Source organism: Chroicocephalus ridibundus, chromosome 3, assembly GCF_963924245.1.
Source record: "Chroicocephalus ridibundus chromosome 3, bChrRid1.1, whole genome shotgun sequence".
Classification (NCBI taxonomy): Eukaryota; Metazoa; Chordata; class Aves; order Charadriiformes; family Laridae; genus Chroicocephalus; species Chroicocephalus ridibundus.
Window position 1 is genome coordinate 52,088,264 of NC_086286.1, and position 24,240 is coordinate 52,112,503.

At 40.6% G+C, this 24,240-nt stretch overlaps 1 protein-coding gene across 1 annotated transcript in view; it reads left to right on the top strand.

Moving 5' to 3' along the window:
* Positions 1-20,697: 20,697 nt before the first annotated feature.
* LOC134513857 (uncharacterized) overlaps positions 20,698-24,240 on the top strand; it is a 37,724-nt gene continuing 34,181 nt past the window's right edge. The window contains exon 1 of the mRNA XM_063331039.1: positions 20,698-20,792. Coding sequence (XP_063187109.1) covers positions 20,739-20,792 — 54 coding nt within the window. The 5' untranslated portion in view covers positions 20,698-20,738. The remainder of the gene's footprint in view (positions 20,793-24,240) is intronic.

The following is a 24,240-nucleotide window of genomic DNA, read 5'->3' on the forward strand; positions in this document are numbered from 1 at the left end:
AGTAGCAATGAAATGGCTCAGTTGTCCAAGGACTGGAACTCCCTGTTTAGTACCCAGGTGCCAAGAGAGTTTCTGTATTGGTGGAGCACCGAGGTAATTGGTTTAGATGGTAAGAGAGCGGAGTCTGATATCAGTTGTGGTTATTCTGTATCTTTAATTCATTTGCTTATTTTTATTCTTTGTTTATATCCTTGCAGGCAAGAGAAAAATTGGACTAATAGCCTATTGCTGAAGGCAGTCTTCAGAAAAAAACACCGTTGTACCTACGTGCTAAAGGAAATGAGATTTTTAGGTGTGGTATTTTGCTGTTACTGTGCTACATTGCTCATTGATTTCAATAGGTAGCAGATGAGAGTCTGCAGAGGAAGGCTGGTAAAGAGTTATTTGGTCATTTTCAGTATAGAGTATTCACCTGTGCATCAAATCATAGCTGACCTTATTAAGCTAGACATTAGAGGGACAGTATTCATCAATACTTATTTGCCTAATGCCATATGCAACATGTGGTATGTCAGAAGACTTTTTTTTTTTTAAACCCTTTTGTAGTCAGTGTTGTGGGATACTCTCAGTATTTTCTCATGGCTAATGCTCACCTCTAGTGTTTCATCCAACAGAGTGCAGTGGGGGTCAGCAGCTGACTTCCCTGGGTCTCCCCTCACGCCTTGATGATAAGTAAGAGATTTGCCTTTACTTCAAGTACCATCGTGTTGTTCGCACGACCAGGGCATGCAGCAGTAGTATGACGGCTGTAATTTTGTAGTGCCAGGTTCCAATTGTACGCAGTTGAAAAGACACCTTTTATCCTGTTGAAAGTTTGAATGGACTTTTCTTTCAAAAAGCAAAGTCCTGTGGCTTTTCTTTTCCTCCTTTTTTTTACCTTATCTCTTAAGTATACATTGCTCTTTAACATATTGGTAGCTGAAATCACTTCTCGGTACATTAAGGCGGTTAATAATCCAAACTCACAGAGACTCGGGCAGCATGTAGAAACAAGTTGTAAACTTCACTGAAAAGACGCATGACTGGGCTGAAAGCGGGTGGGCGGAGGGGTTCCTAAATGACAGTCAGATCAACGTTGCCATCTACTGGGGAACTGCAGAAGTCGCCAGTTGCGTGCCGCTGGAGAACCCTGCTTTCTGCTATTTATAGCCTGGAGTTTGGAAGTGCGGAGATACAAGCTAGCACCTGAAAAAGGAAAAGCCTCCTGCCCAGGTGCTTTCTAGTTGAGTTTAGAGCAATTCCAGAAATTCCTTCCAGAAATTGGGGATGGAAAAGAATCCGTGGACCAAACCCACTGCTGCCTTTCCCCAGGGAAAAAAAAAAAACAAAACAAAAAACACCGCCACTATGGACGTTACCTTCAAGCAGTTACTACCGGTCTGTAACTCTTCTATGTGCTTCTTTGTATAGCATTCTGTATGATGTGGTTTTGCTCGTATTCACTTGCCCTGTGCCCAGAAAATCCCCATTTCCATTTTAGCCTACCAGTACTTATATCAAATGGAACTGTTATTATGTTTCTGCTCCTAAGAGCACTGCAACACTGTGAGTAAAGGAAAGTTATGCTTCATCTTCTTTGTCGCGTTAACTAGTTGCTTTTAACAATATAATGCGGATAAATTTCTCAGGTATGTATCAAAGACCAGTTTGTGTCTTCCCTTTTAAAGACACAACAAAACAAGTATGCGAGATGACATTTCAAAGGGCTTTTATAATTTAAACAGCTTCAACTTGCTAAACAAATCGAGTTCCTTCAGCTTTTCCTTTCATTTTCCATCTATCCAGGATATATATGTTCAAAGAAGATGAAAAATACACGTATTTAACAAAAAATCTGCCAAGCATAAATTAATTTATGACAAGGACATCCCCCCCGCTCCCAGTGCCATGTATAAGGATCTCTACAGGCAGAGAAATGCTATGTATGCATGCTACCGGGGCTTGCTGAATAGGGAAGAGAATTCAGATCCCAGTGTCTGATTTTTAGGGTCAAACGAAGTTTTGAACAGCAAAAAAAGGAAAAAGGTGTGAAGTTGAGTGAGACGGGGTAACATAGTGGGGAAGGGTGTAGCCAATATTTATTATTTTTAATAAGACTGTTGTCTTCGTGGGAGGATCAACATGTTTTCTATTACTGGAAATTTGTTTGTTTGTTTGTTTTTTTTCCAGTTGGGGAACTCTGGAAAACCAGTTTGTCACAAGAAATAAAATAGCCAAGAAGACTGAGAAATCCCATTAAGAGAGACAGTTTGAAAGCAGATGTCAAAAACCTGCCTTTGTGGAGTCATCATTAGTTAAGCAGAGCTGGTGTGGTCAAACAGTGATTCCTTCAGAAGAAGGGAGCAGTGACACTTGTACTCAAGACAGTCTTCATATGACTGGGCACTTTTTTACCCTGTCTTCTAACACCTAAATTTTAAGCCTTAAAAGTTCAGTAGTATCGCTCAAGATTTCCATCTCTTCTTACAATATGACTTTGTGCTGAATGAAGAGAAAGGGCAAACCTCTTTCCTTACGTCCGCGGCAACAGATGTATGAAATTCTTTGAATTAGGAGAAGAAATCTGTTTTCAGAAAGACCTATGTTTTTCTCTGAAATCTTTTTTTGATGCGGGAAAGGATTTTATATCTCCAGTTCAGCTAAAATGGACAAATCGGCAGGGAGGGCGTGGATTATTAAGATGCAACTTAAGCGTAGATGCATACATGTTTCTGCAATTTATGCGTAATAATAAAGACTAAGCAGATTTTAAAGCAGAAAAAAAATCACTGTGTACAACACTAAGCACAATAAGTGCAAAATAAATCAGACAAAATGGAAGGAAGGCAGTTTGCGACAGTAACTACAATAGTAAGTAACTGTTTTTTCCAGTGATGGATGCAAAGATATGTGAGATATTAAACCTACTTTTCTAGTTATGCAGTCACTGAAAATGTAACCTACTAAGAATAAGAAGTGTATTTGTTTCCTTTTCTTGCTTTAATATGATATATGCAGAACTTCCGAAAGAGATCTTTTAAATAAGTTAAGACCTTGTAGTAACAGAGAGAATTAAACCGCTGGGCCTAGAAACTGCAGACAACCCAGCAATTTCCAAGTAGTTTTTATAGCTTGCAATTCACCAAATGCCAATTGTAGAAATCTCCTTCCTGTCTGTCACTCAGGTTGCTAACACTGGCATCCTTTTATGGACTCTTACTCCTTTGCAGTTGCTACTTTTTTCCTCAAAGAGGAGAAAGTCCACCAAAATTTTCATGAGTGAAGCGTGCCATATTTTCAGGAAGCACTGGGGAACAATCCTGCGTTAAGTGACATAATAATTTTTTTTTTTTTTGAGGACTGCCAGTGAAATTGTAAATCCCAGTGGACATCAATATCTAAATGTTAGGGGTTTCTATAGGTCTTGTAGGTTTGGTCTGTCAGCTTGGCTGTACAACAGCTTTGTTACACGGTGAGAATTCTCCCCCCCCCCATATACACCAAGGATTTTGATGGTAAAATCTGATGGTATTATTTTGTTTAGCTATGAATTTCTACATGCTGTCTTGGACTGTTGGACCCAGCTTGTGAGTCTGTTTTTACCAAATCTTGTTAAGCTGGCTCGCTGACAGGAATACGGTCAGAGCAGTGAGCTGGATAATATTTTGTTCTTTTAGTACTAGCCTGCAGGCAGAAACAGCTGTCGTCCCCTCCGCTCTCTCATGCGCTGCTGCTTCTGTCAGCTCGTGGATTTTGCGGTGAGGTGCCCTGTTTCCCCTTAGCAAAGCTTTCCCTGGGGTATCCTCATTTCTTCACACTAGTTATTCCTCCGGCAGGGTCTGTGAAGACGTGAACGCGTTGGCCTCTGAAATAGATGCCACAAATCAGTCTAGCACGCCTTTCTAATTTTAATGGAGATGAGCTACTAGTTGTAATTTCTTGAATCTCTCAGTTAGGATGTAGGGAGACCATAAATCTTAAAGCAACAAACATCCCCAAATCCTACGCTTTGAAGTGAATAGGAGCTCCTGGGTCATCAGCACTTTGGGGAAACAGACCGCTTAACTAGGTGTCTGAAGCCATTACACCCATTTTTGTTTTGTTTTGTTTTTTTTTAAACTTCGGTCACAGCATTTAAGGAAAGCTGGAACAAAAAGTTTGACCAGCGTGAGCAGTGGCTTGGCTGAACAGCCTCACACAAAGCCTATGGATACTATAGCGTCCAAACTCAGCACTCCTCTGCCAAGCCAGGAGTTCGTTTTTGAGTTTTACTGTATGTATTATTGTGGTGGGAGGGATGTAGGGGTTTCATTTGTTTTCAACTTCCTTATGGGAACAAAACCACCACGAAAACCTAAACCAAATGTCAGGTTTATTTTTTAAACTGCTTCTGTCAGGGCTTTTCTTTCCATACCTTACGTCTTCCCCTTTCAAAATGTACTCTCGCTTGGGTATGGGATACGATATTCTAAGCAATTGCTATAAATGTCTGCTAAAACAGGTTTCTTTACAGAGTATAACATGACTCAAAGTATGCAGTATATTATTATGTTCTTATTCCACCTCATTTTTGTCTTAATCTAAAAATACAGTTCATCTCCCTAGTCTCCATAGATGAATAGTGAGTTAATCAATCATGCTCTGTGCTGCTACTTGGAGACTTTTTATTTTCTTAGAGAACTAGTACAGTTTTCTCAGTACATAAACTATGTGAGCAATATACTGAAACATAGATGAAAAAAATATATGAATTCCTGATAAATCCTTGCAAGTCAATTAGGGAAGGAGGGGAAGGTACATGAAGGTAGTACCACGTGTTGTCATATATTAATGGATCTTATCGTGGTGTTTTGCCTCTGGGTAAACTCTTCAGCCTTTGTTGGGTGGTTCTTGAAGGGGTGGCTCATCCCACAGGCAGCCTTCAGCGGTCTTGCTTGTTGGAGTAACAGCCCACACGGTGTGGGATGTGTGTTTTGATGGCACAGCTGCATTTCCTCCACAGCACTTTGAAATCTCATTGTGGAGAGGTGCTCATATTTTGTATCAGGGGTTATTCTGTCTAAATAATCTTGCACTGAAACTTTGGAGGGTTCACAGGCACCTGAGCACTGCAAATGTAAGAGATGAGCTACCCTAGTAGAGGAGGCAAAAGGCATTCCCTGTGCTGTGAAGCATGGTGTTTCGCGATTGCTTGTAAACCTGCAGCATTATTTGTCTGTCTAGTCCTTGGCAGGTTGCAACAGAAAGATCAGCAATCTGAGTTCCCTCCTTGTAACCACACCATCCAGACCTTCACTAGGTAGTGGTGCTTTTTGTGTTTTGTGGTGGTGAGTCCCCAGGGTGGTGGCTCTCCTACCCAGAGGCCCCAGGGCTATCCTTCTGTTCTAGAAAATGGTGCTGGGCTGGCTTCACTGGCAAAAGCTCTGACAACTTAAGTGTCAGTGAAGCACAGCCTTTGAGCACTGGTGACCTGGCAGACGCAGCAGGCGTACTTGCAAAAGGGTGTTGGCACATCTCAAAGTTGCTGTTTCACCAATATAGAGCCGATGTGGTTTCTGATTCTGCTTTTCCGCCTTAGTCAAAACTGCTGTATAAGATGGCATGTATGTCCTGAACTCCATTCCCATATTCCATTCCTACTTCAGATGCCGGATCACCAGTGTGCGATCAATATCTTCCTTGTTCCTTTTTCACCTGCCACTTACTTTGCAGGACTTCATCACTTACTGGTCCTTCTACCCTTGTTAACGTGGTTTTGTGCAGGTGGCTCATCTGCTGCTCGCAGCCTCCCTGGGCTCTTCTTTGATTAATGCTTTAGTGAAGCCGTCCTGCCTCTCCATTCCTGCTCCCGCAAAGCCCACCTGTGGTGCCTGAAGTACTTTTCTGGAGCTACCAATCTAGTCAAACCCCATATCAAGGAATTTGGAGGCTTGCTTCCAAAAACTAAGTGGGTGTTTCTCTCAATGCTACAGCCCACTTGGGAACACTTCATGCTTATTCTGAAGGCAGCTCGGGTGGCCCTGTGGGCTTCAGGATTACTTCAGATTTTTTTCATTCTTTTTCTGTGGCATTCTAACAGTTCTTTGCAGCATTGTATGCAACACATAGCATGGTGGAAAATTTGTGGTTTTGGTCTTGCCACATGCCTAATGATGCAAGCAGTTTATGCTCCTGATATATATATAATATCAGACATATAAACCTAGAAATGCAGGTTATTTATACTGAAGCTGTGAACTTCTATCTTCAGTGTCCTGTTCTAATAATTTAATGTCTTTCATTTCAAGACTATGAAGACCAGCAGCTTGTCTCATCTTCCTTATGCTTTGGCCTTCCTTCCCAGTTCACAAGATGTCTCTTGCGGTTCATGTCTTCAGACAAGCCTAGTTCTGACAGAGGGGGAATTGAAAAATCAAAGGAATGACAGTCAATGTAGGACAAGATAGACGAAGTGCATCAGCTCTCACAGGCAAAACTTACAGCGGTTAATAAAGCGTGGCTAGCATCTATTGGACACTGTAAAACAAAAGATTGAAAAGTTGGGATTTGATTTTTCCATTTGAATGTTAGACTGAAACTTCTTTGAAAAATAAAATTGAAGAAAAATCAGAGAAAGAGGGAGGTGTCCAAACAGAAGGTGCTTTAATTTGTAAATAATGAAGAATGCTGCTTCTTCTATTCCCCAGGTTTTAAAATCTAGAAATTGCATAAAATATCTTTTTATATCCTGATGATATCTATCTTCTAAAATATAGACCGTGTTCATAGAAAAAACGTGCCATTTGTGGTTTTACTTGTGCACTAATCTGATGAGAGAAAAATGCACTTTCATGATGCAAGTGAAAGCAAGCTTATTATTGTAAACCTAAATAACCCCAGATCAATTAAGCTAAGCTGTTGTAACTTGGGGTTTCCTTTTTTTTTTCTTCTTTCTTTCTTTGCTTATTTACTTTTTCCTGGGAAGAATAATAGAGTTGCCAGTGCTGGTCCCAGACCCTTTAAGGTTCTTCTTGTGGGATACTAAAATTTGTCCTCACTGGTGAAAAAGGAGTGATTTTTGTGTCAGAGCCGTTAGCAAATTGGAGTTGTCCTGAGGTGTCCTGTGAAGTGAATTTGCCAAGGTTAGTTTCCTTGCTGACTTCAGCATGTTCACCTCAGGGTAAATCAGTGTCCCATCTTCCCAAAGATAATGCTCTGTTACTACCTTGGGGTGGGCTCTGTATGTTTATGCTGAGAGAGTTCTCCTGCCAAAAAGCCCTGATGGAGGAAGGTGATCGACTGCTGGCTCGGGTGTCAGGGCTGGTCAGAGGCAGCAGGCAGGACCCAGCTTGGGGCTAGTGATAGTAAGAGACACACTGTGGCCCAGAGGAGAATTCACAAATTTCCCTAATGATGGAATTGCTGCAGCTGCTCTGATACTGGTGTCTTTGACAGCAGAGATCAAAATTAGCTTGTATTTACCCAGAAATGCTATAATTTCTGCTCTGATTGCAGGGTTGGCATTGCCTACAGATAATGTGTGTTTCCTAACAGTTGAAATATCTAGGACCCTTCCCCACAAAGCATTCAGCCATTGCTTAAGTGGCTTCAGTTCCTCTCATGTGCCACGCACCAAAATTTGAACGGAGCCCATCAAAGTTGATATGAATGGTTGACAAGCCATTGGGAGAAACCTGGCTTGACTTTGCCTGTGTAGGCTGGCTTCATGAGGTTAAGGGTGCTGTTAGGCAGAGGGTAATCAAGCCTGTACTGTTTTCAAAATATAGTTCTTGACCCAGGAAGGCAAGATGGTTTTGGAGCATTGGCTGAATGATACCCAACATGATGGAGCACACCTGCCCACGTGCTGCAGGCACCCACGTTCTTCACACCTCACTGCCTCCAGTACAGAATGCAACCAGCACTGCATTTGTATGTTACACCAGCACGTGTATATATATATCTACGTGCCACTTGTATTGTTGATTGAGCATCAGTTTATGGTTTGCCCTCTTTCTGAAGAGTTAAATGTTCCTCCCTTGAGCCTGCACCCTGGCTTTTCAGATCATACAACTAGGAAAACAAAGGAGATTGGCAGGAGGTACCAGTAGTTTCTTGACTTGTTGCTATTCTTTCAGTGTAACTGAAACCAGCCACACAAGCATCGCAGTACAGCCTTCAAGATACTGAGACCGTTCCCTAGAGTTGTCCTCCTCCATCTGAAAGAGAATTCAATGCCTGAAACTCGGGATCTTCATACACATCTAGTGGGAGGTGTCCCTGCCCATGGCAGTGGGGTTGGAGCTAGATGATCTTTGAGGTCCCTTCCAACCTAAGCCATTCTATGAAAGCTGGACTTCCAGCAAGAGGAGGGTGAGAGACATCCCTCCAGCACAGTGGTTATGTGAGAAGGGGAGATTTAAAAAAGAACAACTTTGTGTAAACCATTGTGCTGTGATGGCTGCAGTCATGTACATGAGGAACAGCACCTTTGGAGTGGTGCAGGCTACCTCATTTCAGAACATGCTTGATTGCTTTTAGGAGAGTCATTTGAAGTCAATTACGTGGACACAAGGGCATTCTGAATCATTTGTGATGCATCCATGAAACGCCTTTGGGTGGCACTTTGATTCTGCTCTTTTCTTTCTCTTGAGAAGAAAAAAGGTCAAGTGAACAGATGAAACTCTCCATGTGGAAATGGTGGGGAAGGGGAGGGGAATCCCGTATTAGCCAGCATTCAAATTAATAAGCTGCTTTGTAATTTCAGAACTATAGTAATTTATTGGCTTTTGCATTAAAAAATAGAGAGGCTGCCAGACTTTCTTTAAGCTGAAAAATAAGAATAACTGATGATTGACAGTTGTCCATTTTTTTGTTGGCCCCTGAAATCAAATGGACCAAATATTGTCAGTACAGCCTTCAGCTGACAGCAGTAAGTTTAAAGCTGAGAGCCTTCCCAGGAATAGGAGAAGGTATTTGACAGTTTTACTAGTGTTTGGGCACATACATGCTGGCCAATTGACCAGGCTGGAAATATGAATATGTATTGGAAAAAAAAAAGTTGTAAAATGCTGAGGTCTCATAGAATATTTTTAAATGACAACAAAAATCCTTGTTATTTTTTTAAGTTGCATTGAAACAACAGTTACTACAAGGGAGAATTTTCTGTGTCAAAAGCCTAAGAACAATCAGTATTTTCAAATGGAAATCACTTGTGGTTTGGTTTGGGATTTTTTTTTTTATTCCATTTTGTGTGTGATTTTTTAAACAAAAGACCTTTTTTAGTGGCTGATGATGAAAACAAAGTTGTTCTAATCTATTTTTGTTGTTTGAGAAGTATGAAAAACAAAATTGAAAAGGTGACAACCAAAGTTGTTTTGGGGGGAGAAGATGCATGGAAGACTTGTTTGAATCTGTGGTTAACTGAAGTAACTAAAATGCTATTAGATGTAATTTCTGGGTTATTTTTTTTAAGGGTAACTGTGAACTAGGATATATGCATTGTTGAGATTAGTCTTAACCTACTACATTTTATTTCTCTTTGTATCACTTTTATAAATTTTCTAAGTGTCATTTTAAAAAAAAAATATTTAATTTTGAAATATCTCTGAAGTTTACAACTAAATAGCAACTCTCTCAAAGTTTTCCAGGAGATGCAGCAAGTTATTTAAATACATGCTGCCGATTTCTGTGCTCCATGATTTTGATACCAGTATTGTTTTCATGACCTAGTAATTTAAGCAGGTTTGCAAGTGAGTGGCCTTATTTTGCATATGAGATTACCAGTGAAGAGTAAAAGCTGCTCCTAGTTACTCTGAAAGGCTTGGCTTCTATCTTAATCTTCTGAAGGTTACTTTAACTGAGAAACACTCTAACAAAAAGAATAGTCTAACTTTGCAAGACTTTTTTTGTCTGAACTTGTAATTAAAAAGTCATAGTCTGATTCTCTCCCTGTGTGAGAGGGAAATAAATCTGCTTAAGCCGGCTAGTATATCTGGTGCCATGTATCGAGTTGTCTCTACAGGTCACTGTTAAAGGAGAGTTGTAGGCTTATTAGCATCCTATTAATATGTGCATAAAATATAGTCTGTGTCTGAGCCCAAATACACAAGCTGGGAAATCAAAGAGAAATCCTTCACACCTTTTGCTGGCTTCATCCTGAACTTTTATTTATCTTAAAACAACTTCCTTAGGAGAATTTCCTCTTCTAAAGGAAACACTTTTCTCCGTACTTAGCAGGATTGAATTATTTTTGGAGCACAGTCACCATTGAGAGAGAATTGCTTTAATCATGACATATGAATCTTAATTTTGACTTGTGTAAAATTTTCATCACTTTAAAAAGCATCTGGGTTGGTTTTTTTTCTTCTTTCTTCTTTATAGGTAAAGGTTAGGGACATGTTGAGATGTGAGTATGTTCGCTTGTATTTTATTAAATTTTATTAAATGTTTAGAAACAAAGGACGGCAAAGGCTGCACTGTGTTACAAGTTTTATTTATATGAACAATAGTAGCGTACTTGTTTATGAGTACTTTAGTGCATTATATATACTGCAAAATTACCTCTAAAAATCAGGTTGGTTTAATACTGACTTAGATAATGTAGTGGGAAAATCTTGGAATTTAATACTCATTGTGATTTTTTTTTTAATTTCTGTTTAGTTTATGTTAGTAAGCACTTGATTTAGGCTGAATTAATATAAGTCACTATTAAACTGAAATAAGAGGTTGTGTTTTTAAAATTCAGTGTTTAAGTGTTTCCTAGCACAGCTTGGTGCTCAGACAGAGACTGCTCTAGTCGTAAAGTCCTGTAGACTGAAGTCTGACGCTAGTTAAGCACCGTCTTTTTCCAGTGTAGATAAATACCCTATTAATTTTGTTAGGCAGAAAAGAAAAAAATGCTTCCTAAGTACAGTACTTATTCTTTTATTTTAACGCTGCATTTTGCAAATGTGGTAAGTAGGCTTTTGTCAGCTTATGCACGTGTCTCGTGATATTTTCCCCTGCACAAGTAGTCAGACTACCACTTGACTATTAATATTTTTTAACCTGTGATGCTATGGGAGTCCAGTGGCGGCGGGCTAAGGAAAAGTGCACTTCCTAACTGTTCTTGGTCCAAGCTTTGAAATTTTATGCCTGAGAGCCTGGCCTGGCCTCCAGAATCATTTAAATGAGTTGTCAGCAATTGTGGCACTCCAGGATGCAGCGCATGAGGTGTAACTGCTGCCAGAGTGGGAATCGTATTTGGGGTGGCAGTTGTGTAAAGGAAACTGAGAGTTGCAGGTGGGGGACAGGATAGACCCTTGCATACGCTGTTCTGTCTAGTGCATAGCAAAAGCTCAACGTCTGCCTCATGCGCTGTTAGCAACTGTTTAAAAAAATTAGGGAATTCTATTAAAGCTTGAGGGTTGAGGAAAAACTTAACTTTGTAATGGAAGATGAAGTGTATACTTTTAAAAATCAGAGTAGCTATTTATGTCCTTTAAGTAGTCTAATTTAACACTTCAAAAACAGTTTCCAATAGCTTTATGTTGTTCAAACTGCCAAAAATCTTTTTTTTTTATGTCGTTCTTCAAGATTTTTTTTTTTTTTTAAGAAACATTTTTCCCCCTTTGTTTTCCTGACTTGCAGCTGCCAGTGAAAATGTCCCCTGCATTGCCTGCAGCCTGATGCCTGCTGGTCACCAGGCTTTGGCAGAGCCAGCATGAGCAGCCTCCAGGCAAGTTCTCCCCACACTCGTGTGCCAATGGGTCTGGAAGCCTATGTGCAAAAGTCCCTGTATCCAATTACTAAGTTGTCAGCCAGATTTGTAAAACTATGCTAATGCTTCGTTTTACAGGAGTTACTCACACATTATTGCTCAGGGCTTCCACGTTGCTGTTTCCCACTGTATGTTAATGTCAGGTAAACGCGTTGGTGACCAGAAAATACAGGCTTCCTCTGCCTGGGCCTGCACACACAAAATGGCTGAACTTTTGTTGCCTTGTCAACTGTGTCACAGGGGCCTCGAAGTCTAAAAAGAAACATCAGCCCAAGTTTTCTCCCCTTTCAGTTAAACTCGTTTAAAGGGAATAATTTCCCCAGCGAGTTGTATATGTGGATATAAAGCCAATCAGATTCATATCGAAATAAAATTTAAAAACCCCACAATTTTTCCTGCCCAAGATCTCTCTATGGAGCAGACCACGCTTATTGCAATGATTAGGTCAGCTCAGCTCTTTCGTTGTAAAGGCCTGTACGTGTCTAATTGCACTCATGTTCATCAGCAGGCAAGTCCACATGGACATTGCGGGGCCCCGCAGTGTTTTGGGTATAGGGCAGGAAAACAGCAGTGGTGATGAAAATAACTGTATTTCAACAAGTGTCTGTGGTTGATGGCAAACTTTAAATTGCCTTTATCCCTGCCAATTTTAACTGGAGATACTTGAGATTAGATTAAAACAGTTATATTTATGGAGCAAAACTCTTTAGAGCTAATTAGTTCAGACCTGCAATGTACTTCGAAGTGAGCCTCCGGTTGTCACCCCTTGGCACTCAGTGGCTTACACCATGGAGCAGGGCTGAGGACAGACAAACGGATGGAGGATGTGCTTCACCTCCTGCACGCCAGCCGCTAGCAGGTGTTTCGGTCCATAGATCCAGATTAGAGATAGCCCAAAGGAAAAAAAATCACACACTGGATGTTGGGTCCTCAACACTGACTTACTTTCTGCAGGTTCAGCTTCTGCCGTGCTGTGCTAACGTAGATGTGGCCAGAGGTGTGCACCCAGAGTCTGCTCATTTCATTGCTCTGAAAGTGTCTGCAGTGCATTTTAGGAGGTGTGAAATTCTCAATCCCGTTGAATCATTTGTCCTGGTGGCATGTGTAAAACTGTATTAGGACTTAACATGGAATCATAGAATTGCCTAGGTTGGAAGGGATCTTTCAGATCATCTAGTCCAACCATCAACCTAACTCTGACAAAAACCACCACTAGACCATATGTAATGCATTGATATGTGAGCAAATAATTGCTCGTTTTTAATTTTGACAGCTAATTACCATTAGTAAATAAAATAACCTACAGACTGCAGGCCTGGTTGTGCTAGTCTGTGGAAAAATAAAAATAAAAATAAAGTCTGTTGGAGAAAAGGACAGGGTAATTTAGGTTTTTTCCCTCAGGTTCTTTCTTCAGAGGAATAAATTCTGGAGCGTGTGGAGGAGGAAGGGGGAAAAACTGACTGCAGGGAAACTGAGAGCAGGGTTCTGCTCTAGCAGAAGACCTGCCAATACTTGTTTCTCTGTTAGAGGCAGTGGGTATGATGAGGGAAAAAAACCCCACCAAGTGTGTTCGCTGTGAAGCAAGGCATTTAAACATGTGCTTTAATGCTTCAAGTTCACTGCTTTTCTGAACTCAAATCTTGCAGTTGCTCTGCATAGGAATGTATATATGTTATAGGTTATGGAGGATGGAAGCAAGTGGGCAGGTACAGTGTAGATGCTGCTTTGCTCTGCTCATTGCCTGCAGATGCCCAGGCTTTGACTGTGAGCTAGCATTGTTGGAAACTGGGGCTGTAAAAATGTAGCGTGTGACCTGTTGATCTCCATGGTGTCTCCTGGTGTTCCTGTTTTACGGTCCTTTTACATCTCTCTCACTTTCTCAGTGCTTGAATTACTGGCATGCAGCACCAAGGTCCGGCATAAGGCAGGTGAAATGGCTGTAAACCAACAAGGAAATAAATGCTTTTTGCTCCTCTCCCCTCGACCATTTTGAATTTCAGTAAGATTTATTAGCATGACAGGGTCATAGCTGTGCTTAAAGGAACACAAAACACAAAATATTGTGTGTAAGCTGATGTTTCAGCTGTGACCGTGACAGTTACTTATTAACAGCTAAATATCAATATAGTGCTGGTAGGTGTCTGTGAATATTTTCAACTGACCACAGCAATGCAGCGAAAGGCAAATCTCCTGTCTACTTTTCATTTGCTTTGTGAGACCAGGCTCCGACTTCTAGAATTTATAGCCACTTTCAATCAGGTGCTCACTTAATCACATTTTTACGCTTTCTCCCCGTTTTGCAAATAATTGACATGAGAAGGGAAAATCCTAAAGTGAAAGACAGTAGGAAACAGAGAAAAAAAGTAAATGTACTGTCTGCCCCTTTCTCAACCTGTTTTTGAGTTTACTTGATTCGGGGCTTGTGAAGTAGCACATTGTCTTTCCCATGCAGGGAGAAACTGGGCACCTAGTGACTGAAGATTATACATTTTACTGGCACAAACCTGGATTTTTCAATTCCTTTGGCAGCTAGCCTTGCAAGAACGCCAGGTGTGAATCTCATCAAAGTATTAAATATCATTCCCTATTTAAAGTAAACAATAGTGGTTTAGAGCAACTTACAAGCTGTGTCCAGTTGCTCTGAGCAGTTTTTTGTTATGAGGTTTTTGTTTGCATGGACTTACCTACATTTATAAGTAGTAAATGCTAGCATATACTTGGCTAGCATGGAGAAAAAGAAACAATGCTGTCTGTTTTAGTAGTGCAAGAGGTACTGTTGAGAGTTACTACTAACAAAAGCTGTTCTCACTGTTTGCATGAATATTATGCTAAATCTAAATAGAAACTTTGCACTGCTGAGGAACCACTGATGTGAAAAACTACTGTCTCTAATTGACACTGTGGTGTCAGATGAATGGGGGCAGTGAGCTAAACACGTTCCTCCTCTGGGTTTGTGCCTCAAGATGGCTCTTATGGCTTCATCTCGGGGTGATGCCATGTTCCCACCTTTCCGCTTTGGCCAGCACTGGCAGATCTGTCCTTTACTTGGTAACGTGCTCCTGCAGAATGTATAAGATTTATATATATAAATCTGTGATATTTAAATGAAATTAGCGAACAGGTTTGCAACAAATAATTTCTTCACACCCAGAATGTGAACCTCATTTGCTTGGGAAAGCAGAACAATGTGAATCTAATTTCTTTAGGAAAACACACAAAACCCCCCAAACCCTCTGACTGCAGTAGATTCAGTGATTTACGGCTTGAATGGTGGAGATTGTATGATTTTTTTTTTTTTTTTTTTCATGGGGAATTTAAAGTTTTAGTGTCTTCATGAGCCCAAATACAATGTGAATTTTTCACAAGTGTGTGAGTCTGTATAATCCTCCCTGATCTTCTGGCATGGGATCCCTCTTAACATGAGCTGCTGAAAGTTAAGTGTCTCTCCTAAACTAGTCATCTAAGACACCTCCTCCCCCACATGGCCGATAGCAATGCCAGGGTGATTCATCTCACCTGCTTTACTCACCTATCCTAGAATGGGATAAATGGCAATCGGGAGGCACTTATCTCTCTTGCTTGACTACAGAAGGAGCCTAGATGACTGGCTTCGATGAGCCACCTGATTTGTAGGTGGTTATAGACCAAGGAGACTACATCTTTTGATCTCGGTGTATAAGTTGTAGTTTTCAAAGATGTTTTCTTAGTGCTGAAAGGATTGCTTATCTGTATAGATGTACATAGTTATACAAATAATACCGACGTTCTTATTAGTTGGTGGTTTCTGTTTGGATTTGTGTACACTTGAGTGATCAGCACATAAATGTGTAATTTTGTGTCCCAGATTTCTTTTTGAGAAGTAGCAAGACAAAACTGAAATGTTTGTACGCAGGCACAGGATGCCTTCTCACAGAGGCACAGGGCAGCTCTCACTGCAATGAGGACAAACTCCCACCAGTTTGGTACCCAGGAAAGGCCAATCTATGCTAATCTCAAATGGAATAAATAATCCTCATTATGAAGATTTAGTAAGTGTCCATCACAGCCGTACCATTTTAGCTATGGAGGAGGACATCTGAGCATGAATGTATTCATGGTGTGGCACGTAAGCAGAGCCCAGCTCAATTCAATTCTGTGACAAGTCTAGATCTGTGGCAATGGGAAGCTGGTTGTACTCGTTGCTTCCCTATGTGTAGTGTTTTTCTGTATCGACGAGGAACCTCAGTGCCTGGATGTTTTCGGTATACTAACCCCCACTTATGCAGAGCTCCTGTCCCCCAGCATGCCAGGCAACAGTGATGTAGACCCTTCAGCACTTGGTTCCCTGCTGAGCCGAGAGGAGCAGGCCAGGTACTGAATTTCTGTACCCTGGTGGCTATGTAGTCTCCTTGAAAGTGCTGAGCTGAAAATTAGCAGCGGCGAGAGCTCAGCTGCAGTGTTGTCCTAATACTTGGTCTCGCTAGCCATTTCCCATGATGTGAACATTGGCCAGGTGACTTGTGGACACACATAGGGGCTGTGGAGTCTTTCTGAATTATCTTTCTGAATTCTAGGCTGCTGATATCTGGGAACCATAAGGACACCTCTATACCACATACCTCTACATCAGAGATAAGACAGAAAAAAAAACACTGTAAAAATGACGGAAAAGTAAAGGGAGCGAAGCACATCTTGAAGGCAGGAAGTCTGACCCGACGTGGTGAGCTCTGAATTAGTACAGTCATGGACTGCTTTCCTTAATTTCTTGTGATGTCAAAAGTGTCAAGAAATGATCAAACATCAACTGATGATGCTTTGCTTAGCTTTCATCTAGCAGTGATGCTGGAAGCAGAAGTGGCACATGAGAGCACCTTGGCTGTTGGCAATTGAAAAGGCAACGTTAATTTAGCAGAGCCGAGCGGATTGTTCTACCCGTATCACGTTATATTGTGACGCATAGTGGAAAGAGCTCTCGGTTCCCTGGGCTGGATTTTGGCTTGCCTCTGACTTTTGCAGTGCAAAAGTACTTCTTGGTTTTGGCAAAACTGTGACAAAGTGGCAAAACCTTGGTTTGGGAGATTCCAACCTGCCTTTTTTTTTTTTTAATTTTACAATCTTAAGATGCGAAAATAAGAATCTAGTTTGTGTCACATTTTAATAAAACTGTACTTTTACCCCAAGGAGGTGAGACACAGCCTGTGGTAGACTTTAAAAGGCTAGGATAATTTATTGAGGTTCTTTAGATAACATAAAATATCTCATAGTTGATATAAAGATTTCAAAATTGCATATATTTTGTGGAATGTTTTTGGCTGAAGTAGGATATATTTTTTATGTGGCCCTTTATTAATTATTTAATGCCTTGGCTTAATTTTAACAACAATATCCTTTTCACTCAGTTCTACCAAAAAGCCTGTGCTTGGATGAAAATAACATCCCTGTTGCAAAATCTGAGAATTCAGAAACATTTCCTCCGTGAGCCCGTTTTCCTGACCTCAGCCATTGTGTTGTCCATTCTCCTCCAAAAGAGAAGTTGAAAAGGAGAGAGAGAGAGAGACACAAAGAGGAAAGGGATCACAGTATCTCAATTTTATTTTCTTTCCTGAAAAGTATTCTCTTTGGACAGACAGTAATTGTAGTTTCTAATGACACAAACTTGAAGGGAAACAGAAGAAGACTACAAACAGCTTTATGGGCCTATCAGCAGGAATATGTGGCTACAAATTGCTGAGTAAATGAAACAGCCTGTTGTTTCCTAAACCTGAGTTTGTGAGTGTTATGCCAAAGTATTTGAGGAGGAGCTAGAGCACCAGGCGGTGTAAAGGATACCTGCTGGGTCCTAATTGGTGCCCACTGTTGTTAATGGCTTCCTGTGGCTGAATGTTTACTTGTCATTTGTTTTGTGCTTTGTTTCCCAGCTACTGGAAGTTAAAAAAAATACTGACCAAAACTTTATTTTGCTTTTAAGTGGACATCCCTGGACATCAAGTGCCGTGCTGCAAATTGTCTCATGACACTAAGTACCTTGAGTCTATTCCTCAGTCTTGTAATTATCTGGTATGCTTCAAAAGTTACTTTTGCTTTGGATATTGTTTTTGAATTTGGAAAGTTTTCTGATTTATCACAATATGTATTAATTATATAACTGAGAAAATTATGCAATATAAATGTCTGGGGCTTTGTCTACTGCGAGGCTGCGTGGTTAGATATTTAAAAATACCTCAAATAATACTAGTCTATTTGTAAGCATCTGTTTTCCTAAAATGTTAATTTCTCCCATAAATATCAATTTTTGCGGGATACCTGCGAGTCGTCTGTGAGAGATGAGGAAGAATGAAACCTTGCCTGCTCAGAAATTCCCTACAAAAGAGTTCCCACGTGTGACGCAGCCATCATCTGGTTTAGTGGTATTTTTTTCTGTTCTAATCCAAAGGGACTAAAAAAAAAACAAACAAAAAAACAACCTAAAAACACTCTTGCCAGGTCAATGTTTCAGACCCTTTGCTCACTCTGTCCTTGGTTTCCCTAACAAGACAGCCTGTTAGTGCCAGCTACCGTGTGAACACCTCCCTGCTGGGAAAAGGGAGTGAAACTGCTATTTTTAACTAGGCCACCAAATAGTTTGTGGTGAATAACCGTGTACACAAGTTACTGATCAAGAAAGAATTAGAACTAGTGAAAACATCCTAATCCCATAATCTTGAGTCATCTGCTTTTCCTACACTGGGTTTGGGGAAGTGGGGGGCGGTGAGTGGTGTCGAGGAACACTTAATTTCAGCAGCCCTAGAGAACAACGCAGACTTGTGAGGAAAAAAATACCCGTATCTCAATTTAGCGACTAAGTCTTCCTCTGTGCATCTCTGAAGAACAACTTCTCGGTATTTCCCCTATGTTCATAGGGGTATACAGCTTGATATACAGCAATGTAATATAATGGCAAAGAACTGGATCAATTTGTTAGTGTTAAGGCTGTGTGTGAAAGCTACTTTGCAGTAGCAACATGTTAGATTTCAGTCGGTGTTTGAGATGCCCTCAGAGGCAAACCAGACAATGCGGGAGAAGGTTTCGATGAAGTACAGAGCATTTTGTCTGGGGACATAAATCAAATTCTTTGATTTAATTGACTGTCATTTCAGCTCTGTTTCACATACGTATCACTTCCATATGCATTTGGCTTGTACACCTTGCAGATGCAGTGTGTCCACGGAGTATTATCTCATGCTGTTATGTGTTACCACTCCAGATAACACCATCTGGAGCTCTCCTTTATCAGGCACCAAGTCTAGAAGCTACTAAGAGCTGAGGGAAATTTCACCCAGTGTAGAAGACTGGGATTTAGATATTGAGTTCCAGATATTTAATCTGTCTTAAGTGTGGGTGGTAGAAAGGTGGAAGGAAAACGGGTCTAAAATTTTTCCTGACAGGCAGCCAGGGAGATCTCAGGGAAAGCCCGTCTAACTAACAAGGGAGCCCTTTTTCTGTAATTCCTGAAGGGGCATGATCTGTAAGAAGAAAGAGGTATCTAAGCTACCTCCTGCTGAGTAGGAGGATGGTGATCAAAAAAAATGGAGGGAGGAGTAAACATATTTGCCCCATCTTTGAAGAGCAGCTTAGTATGTTTTAGAGTATTCTCATTCCCAAGTATGTTTCTAATACGTCTCCTGGCATTTAGCCAAGGTATTTGCTATTTTTCAAATTTGTTTTGTTGTTGTTATTGAGTATGAAATAACCTAGTATTTTTATGTTCTCTCTTGGGTTAGAAGACTACAGGATAGACTAATTAAGTGTGGATTCCTGAAGAATCAAGAGGACTGTGAAGACTTTCGGATGGTGATTCCACAGGGCTGTCGCAGTTCACAGCTCAAAGAAAAACCTAGGGATATAAAAATCAAAAAGTTGGGTTTCTTGCACACTTGGTCAGAGCTGAGTATTTACGCTGTTTAGATTTAAAAAAAAAAAAAAGCCAAAAAAACCCCCTAAACCTAAACTGATTGCAAAAAATGGCAGCAACAAGGCAGCAAGAAAAGAAGACAGCCAGCCATTGTAAGTGCTATAGGAGTGTAACTCTTTAAAGTCAATGCAACTGTGCTCATTTGTGTCACCTGAGAATCACGCCCAGCACTATGATGTTATTCCTTTAGATTAGTTCTTGTTTATATATTTTTTTTTAAAGCTTCTTAAACAAAAAATGTCCTAGGCTCTAGAAAAAGGAAAACTGAATTACATTTCAAATAGAAATACAAAACACCAAAATCCAAAGTAATATTCTTTTAATTATTTTAACAAAAAAGAAGCCTGTATACCAGAGTATGTAGAAAGTCTGATTAGTTTGCCCAATTTGTTTTTTGAACAGGTGGCTTTCATGATTGAGTGTAATACAGTATTAAATTGATTATTCATGTATAGTAATCTCCGGGTCAGGATGAGAAATACCTTGTCTTTTGGTTGCGATAATTTATATATCACTTGCTCATTTTGATCCTCTTAAAAGTCATTGTAATATGCAGATTGTGTTCTCAGCCTTTGTTACCTTGCTTGCCTCTTAACCTTACCCTTTTATTTTACACCCTTATGCTGGTTTGTACCCTAATTTTTGCCATAAGCCTGCAAATATGTTTTTGGCTCACTGCAGCTGTTCCATTAATCTAAACTTGCCTGTTGAATCAAGAGACCTGAATCTATGAATTAAGGGAAAAGCGTAGTACTTGATAGGACTTGATTAAAACTGATCCCTTGATTTATACAGAGATGTCTCAGTCTCCATCAGTAGGTCTGGAGCACAGATTACTCTGCACTTACACTCTGCTTATAGTGTAAAATATTTTGTCTTATACAAATCTACGAGTACTAGGATATTAAGAAGTTAAAAAAAAAAAGAGATAAATGCTAGTCTAGATAACTGAGTGTTTGAAAGCTGTTAGAATTGAACCATTTTTAATCCTTTCAAAAGCCGGCAGTAGAACTCTGATTATGGTTTTACTTTGACTTTACAGTGATTGCTTCCAAAAGTTTGCCTTCCTGTGCCTTTGTAAGAACCAGAATGGAGCAGCCAGCCATTGTTTCTCTAAGCCAAAGATGTGGGCAGCTGAAAAAAGTAAGCAATTAATTTTATAGTTAAACAAAGCACTTGTGCTTTCAAACAGTGCTACTCAGACTTGAATTATGTCATCCAAAGTCATTTCTCCCTATGTCTAAGCTGTGCTCGGTACAGGAGAATAGCAGAGGCAGGTACTCTGCGCCCGTCTGCTCTGGCAGGAGACCCAGCGCCTCCGTCCTTGTCAAGGACCTGCCTCTGTGCTTCAAATGCTTATACAGGCAAAACAGTTCTTTCGCTGATGGATGTTCCCTGAAAAGAATAAGTTCTTCCAGTAGAACAGCATTTTTGCCTGTGAGGCTGTGTCTTCACTGTGGTTTTGCTGGAGTAGTTGTGTCCCATGGTGGTGGAATTGCTCCCTGACATCCCCACAGTATTCTTAAGTCCATGTGGCTGCCTGGCAAGGTTTAAAATGTGGACCTAGCTTTAGGAATGTGCTCATCCGACTTCTCAGTTCTTTATAACTTCCCAATTGTGAAGAATGAGAATTAACACCTTTGTCTTTCTCTTGGAGGGCTTGGGATGATCCTTATCATTTTACTGTAAATTTGAGAGTGAACTCATGTCCACCTGCATACCACTGAAATAACACTGTGCTGTATGGTGGGAAGGGGCTGTAGGAAGTTCAAGGAGAAAAATATTAATTATTTAGGCTATGTTTTCAGACTAGGGAAGTTCTGTGTTGGATTCAGGGACCTGCTGTTTCTGTTAGGGGGGAACGAGAGAAAGCCAAAGAAAAGAGCCTTGGTGAGGGTATCAAAGTGTTCAGTGCTCCACACAAAAACTAAATGGCATGGAAGCAGGGAGAGAGAGGGTAGACAAGTGGAAGAGGAATGACACAGAAATAAGGAGGGTGCAAATGCTTAGAAGAAGCTTTATTGGTGTTTGCCCCCATTTTCTTGGTAGAACATCTTCCCTTCCAGCTTATTATTGCTAGGCGTCTTGTGTGAAGGTGCTGTAGACTGAAAATGCAGAAAGGGCATGTTTAAAGGATGATGATGAGGAATGCTTGAAGAGACTCAATAGCATTCCCAGTTCCAATTATATTAATTGGGAAGATTGGTTCTGCTGTCTGAAAACAGTTCGGGTAGAAAACACTTTTCAAATAAGCTGGCAATGAAAACTGCTTGGCTGAAACAGCATCAGGGTATGAAGGAAAGCAAAAAATATCTCGCGTTTTTACTTCAGGCCCCTTCTCACCTCCTCCCCTCAAACCGGCTTGTTTCCCCTCTTTGTGTACAGTTCACCAGCTGTGCCCTGCGAGATGAGCTGGGGTGGGCCGCGTTCCTCACACCTCTGTGCAATGCACACATCGCTCTCCCAATCTGCCAGACTTCGCAGTATTTCTTGGGCCAGACTGTCAGGTTGCTGAGGATAACTGAGGGTTTAATTTGCAGTTTGCATTCTTTTCCTAAGTACTGCATGCTCTGGAGAGAAGTCAAAAGCAGTCGTATGATTATGAACTCAATGGTTCCATCCATCTATCTTTTAATTTAATAAAGTCAGTTCTGTCCAAAAGGTATTTCACATGTTGGGTACACTAAGCTCATTTATATTGCAAAGGACAAAAATAACATCCTGTTTCTAGAAGAATGAAAAATGTAGTGAGCCTCAGTCTCTTCCTACCAAATTAAATATTCTACTCTTAAATCCATTTGTTTGGTTGGGTTTTTTTAATTGCATATAGATATACAGGAGGTCATTTTGTGCTTGAATGTATTTGGGGCATATAATTTGCTGTATAAATTGCTATGTTTGCAATGTAAATTAGGTATACGGTTCCATACTAGAATTTTCAATTTAATTTGTTTTAGAAATGTAGAGCCTATTTACCAAATGATAAATGAAATAGTTTGAAAAACAAGAGAATATGTATGCTTTTGGTTTGAGAATTCTAAAATAGAAAACTAGAAATTTTATCCTGTGTATTTGATTATATGTTTTAAAGTTTTATTTGTAAATACAAAATGTGTATTACACAATTTCTAACCTTTGAGCAGCTTGGAAGGAATCACCACTGGTGAATTCTGGCAATGTTACTACAAGGTAAAGAAGCAGTTGTATAAATGAGGAAACTGAGGGGTAGCATATCTGGTCTGCTAAGGCCATTTTGCAGTAGGAAAAGATGAGAAAAGATGAGATTTTAATCTTGTTTTTCTCCTTCTGTTTCCCTCCCCCTTTTTTTTTTTTCCCTGACTCTTGTGATGGAATGGGAAGCAGAAGTGAACCTTATTTGAAAGAAAATAATCTGGCTTGAAAGGGGGGGGGGAAAGGCTAGGAAATGTTTTGAGATGGAATGTTAACCACCTTTTGTTTTAATTTTAAAATACTTTTCTGGGTCTCCTTAACATGAGGCAGATGTTCTTAAGTGATACCCCATTTGATGTTGTCATGTGATACAGCTTTTTTCTCTTCTCAGAACAGCTGAAACCAAACACCATAGCAACCTATCATCAGAACAACTTTTTTGGTGTCTTCAGACTTCTAGTGTATCCATCACTGTTTTCTAGGTGATGGTTACAACGTCAGCAGTTTTAACAGTGTTTGTATAGAGGACTCTTCTCCTTACCACTCACTCAAACAGTATTAGTTGTTTTCTGTTGAGACTGAAGAATCTACAAAGTTATGCCCCCATCTCAGAGCAGTGGCAGATATACAGAGCCCTGACGCTGGTCCAATGTTCTCATCTCCAGTGGTGAGGAACAGGCCTGCTAATGCCCAGCTATTTGCTTGCACAACTTCAGCTGAGTCTCTTGCAGCTGCTGTCATTGTCAAGGCAGCATATTCTTCCTGTGGCAAGGATGCAGGTAACAAGCTAGATTTTAGTTAAGGTATTTAAACTATAAGGCCTTGAAGGTGGCCTCTAATGTGAGAGTAAGAGCTGACTCATTTGATATGATGAACTCTTCTTTTGATCAAAAGAGGTCTTCAACCTCTTGTCCTGCTTAAGACCCAGCCTCTCTCCTCCCAGTTAGAGAAAAATACTCTGTAAAGTCCTGATAGCTCTGAAGTTGTGCAGGTCTCCTCTCTTAAACTGAAGATGGAAGAAAGTATCATTGTTGGATGTGGGTTTACCTGGGTTCAGAGAGGAAGGACAGAAAGGGTGATGAAAAGAGACTTGGGTTCTCCTGTTAGTTCATACTTGCCATCTGCTGTTTCTGAGCTGACAACTCACCTCTAAATGGTCTCCAGTGTGGCGCTAGGGCTTCCCTTTAGCACTTTCAGGGCTGGAAAGAAATGCCAACACTGCACAACAGCTGTGGGCTCCCAGCTGTAGTTCCCTGAGGCAGGATCTCCTCTACGGCACCAGCTAGTGTGGAGGATCCCCCAGACGTCCTGCTGCCACCATGTCTGCCTGCACAGCCACCGCCACAGCGATAAAGGGGCACTTCAGAGCAAAGCACTGCCTCAGTCATTGGAGAGTACATGTCTGTAGATGAGTGAGAGA